The 2,969-nt window shown below is 53.9% G+C and overlaps 1 protein-coding gene across 1 annotated transcript; it reads left to right on the top strand.

Moving 5' to 3' along the window:
- Positions 1 to 391: 391 nt before the first annotated feature.
- Positions 392 to 2,969, top strand: M421DRAFT_139639 (HET-domain-containing protein; the record flags this gene model as incomplete). Its single annotated transcript, XM_033587461.1, has 2 exons — positions 392 to 1,487; positions 1,552 to 2,969. Coding segments are annotated over exons 1-2 (2,193 nt in total), but the record flags the coding sequence as incomplete, so codon positions are not given.

Raw genomic sequence — 2,969 nt, forward strand, 5'->3', positions numbered from 1 at the left:
GTGTACGGAGCTCTCAGCTCTGAGGTAAGTGCACTTGCCCACTGGGCGGTACCTTCTACAACAAGATATCATGTGACTTCACCCACGTGGTTACAATAACATTTGTCTTTTTACAACTCAAGTCTGGCGTCAGTTTTAGGAGTGGGTCGCCCAGTGGCTGGTGATCAAAACCTAAGTATTGAAAATTTGATACTTCGTAGCTCTGCACAGGGCAGACTGCAGAGACAGTTGGCAACTACAACTAGATCACTTAGTTTGTTAGGTAGTAAGAGTTGTTGCATCTTCGGTCCGTACCCCAACACTCCGTCACCCACTCACGAAACCTATGCCGGATAGTTACCACAGTAAGGCTATTTCTACTCTAGAACGTACAGGAATCTGACCTCTACAGACGTGGAGCCTCGCTTACCGTACCGTACCGTAGCTCCCCGCATTGCAGACCCCGGTTGCGCTGCGAGAGCTAGCCTGCACTTTACCGCTGAACGCTGCACGTGGAGCTGGACAACTAAACTTGCTGACTACACAGCTCCGCCTCCAGCGAGTGTCAGCTTACAGCCTGATCGATGCAGGACGCATCGAGGCCAGGCGTTCGCGCTGCGCAAGAACCATCAGTTTTGCTCTGCGTCTTGACCCTCTTTGATTTTACGTTCACATCGCGATCCATCAACTCTGACCCACGTTCACCGCTCGGGAAGACCACATTGGCCCTACGATGCGTCTTCTGGAGCGCTTGCCGGACGGCGCATTCGAACTAGTGTCTTTTAGCAGCGAAAACCCCCCTCCATACGCCATCCTATCGCACACCTGGGAAGACGGCGAGGAAGTTACGTACAACGAGCTGGTAGCCGGCACAGGCGAGGACAAGACTGGCTACGCCAAGATCTGCTTCTGCAGCGAGCGAGCTGCCGCAGATGGCCTTCAATACTGCTGGGTCGATACCTGCTGCATCGACAAGTCTACTAGCGATGAGCTCAGCACAGCGATCAACTCCATGTTCCGCTGGTACCAGCGTGCATCCAAGTGCTACGTATACCTGTCGGATGTGTCCGTGCCGGAAGAGATCAGCGATGCTGAAGCCTTTCCGATAGCTTGGCAGGAAGCCTTTCGACGCAGTCGATGGTTCACGCGAGGCTGGACGTTGCAGGAGCTTTTGGCGCCATCCAGCGTTGATTTTTTCTGCAAGAAGGGCAAGCGGCTAGGCAGCAGGGTGTCGCTGGAGCGAGAAATCCATAACATTACCCAGATCCCGATCGCGGCTCTGAGAGCGCAACCCCTCAGCAGGTTCAGTGTTAAGGATCGAATGGGTTGGGCGGCTAGACGCACAACAACTTTGAACGAAGACAAAGTGTACTGTCTACTAGGAATCTTTGGCGTGTTCCTGTCACCCATATACGGGGAAGGCGAAGCATACGCCACGCTGCGGCTAAAGGAGGAGATACAGAAGCGGCAAGGAGGCCGCAGTACTGACAGCTCGCGCAACCTGTCTGGTATACCATCACCTAGCAAAGCAGCACACTTCTGTGCAAGCCGTATACATTTAACAGTATCCAGTACTCTTGTCACTACCTTTTCCCCGAAACGAACTCTTTGTTGGACGAAGAGACGAACTCCGATCTCTCGAACAGTATCTCCTCGTCCCTAACACGCATCAACGGAGGACAATATACGGGCTGGGAGGGTGTGGCAAGTCAGCACTTGCCATTGAGTTTGCATATCGTGCACTGGAAACGCACGCTAGACTGGTGTTCTGGGTGCCTGCAATCAGTCAAGAGAGCTTCGAGCTTGCATACCGGGACATCGGGATCCGCCTTCGCATCCCAGGCATTGTTGATAAGAATGCGGATGTGAAGAAACTTGTTCAGGAGACGCTAAGCTCAGCGGGTGCAGACGATTGGCTAATGATTGTTGACAACGCTGATGACCGTGAGGTACTACTTAGCAAGACGAACAGTGACTCGAAGCCGACTCGACTCAGCGACTACCTCCCGCGCAGCGATCGAGGCGCGATACTTTTCACGACTCGGAGCAGGAAGGTGGCTGGGGCTTTGACGCCAACTAGCTTCTTGAGGCTGGATGACATGAGCAAGGACGAAGCCAGGCAGCTGCTGATACAACAAGCAAAAGAGCAGACTTCGTGTGGTGATGAGACGGCTATTGACGAATTGCTGGAGACGCTTACATTCCTACCGCTTGCTATTGTGCAGGCTGCCGCTTTCATGAGCACCAACGACGTGACCGCATCTGGCTACCTAGCCTTGTTCCGAGACACTGATGCGCAAGCGGAACTCTTCAACGAAGGCTTTGCAGACCCCAGCAGATACGATGAGTTGGACAGCACGATCGCGAAGACTTGGCATATCTCCTTCGATCAGATACGCAAGCAAGACCCCCTTGCTGCAGAATACCTCTCGTTCATGTCATGCATCGACCGCGTCAATATCCCTCAGTCGCTACTGCCTCCCGGGGCATCCACGGTACAGCAGACGAAAGCGCTGGGAACACTGACTGGCTACGCGTTCATTACAGAGCGCTTACGAACGGCACAAGAGTCAGACATCGTCAGGTTCTTTGACATGCACCGACTAGTGCACATGGCTTCTACTCGCTGGTTAGACGCACACCGTGAGCGTGCAGTGTGGGTGGATGCAGCGGTAGCGCGGCTCGAGGAGCTAGTGCCGTACGGCGGGCACGAGTTCAAGGAGGCGTGGACAACATATCTGCCACACGCAATTCACGTGGCTGCAATACACGGCATAGTAGACGAAGCGGCTAGCGCTGGGCTTTTAGATCGCGTAGGGCGATGTCAAGTAAGCCTTGGACAGTATTTGGCAGCAGAGACAACACACCAGCGAGCGTTATCGGTCAGGGCTAAAGTGCTTGGGCTTGAGCACCAACACACGCTGACGAGCATGAACGAGGTCGCGGAAGCACTTGACAATCAGGGAAAGTACGCAGAGGCAGAGAAGATA

Source organism: Didymella exigua (genome assembly GCF_010094145.1).
Source record: "Didymella exigua CBS 183.55 unplaced genomic scaffold M421scaffold_11, whole genome shotgun sequence".
In the NCBI taxonomy this organism is placed as follows: Eukaryota; Fungi; Ascomycota; class Dothideomycetes; order Pleosporales; family Didymellaceae; genus Didymella; species Didymella exigua.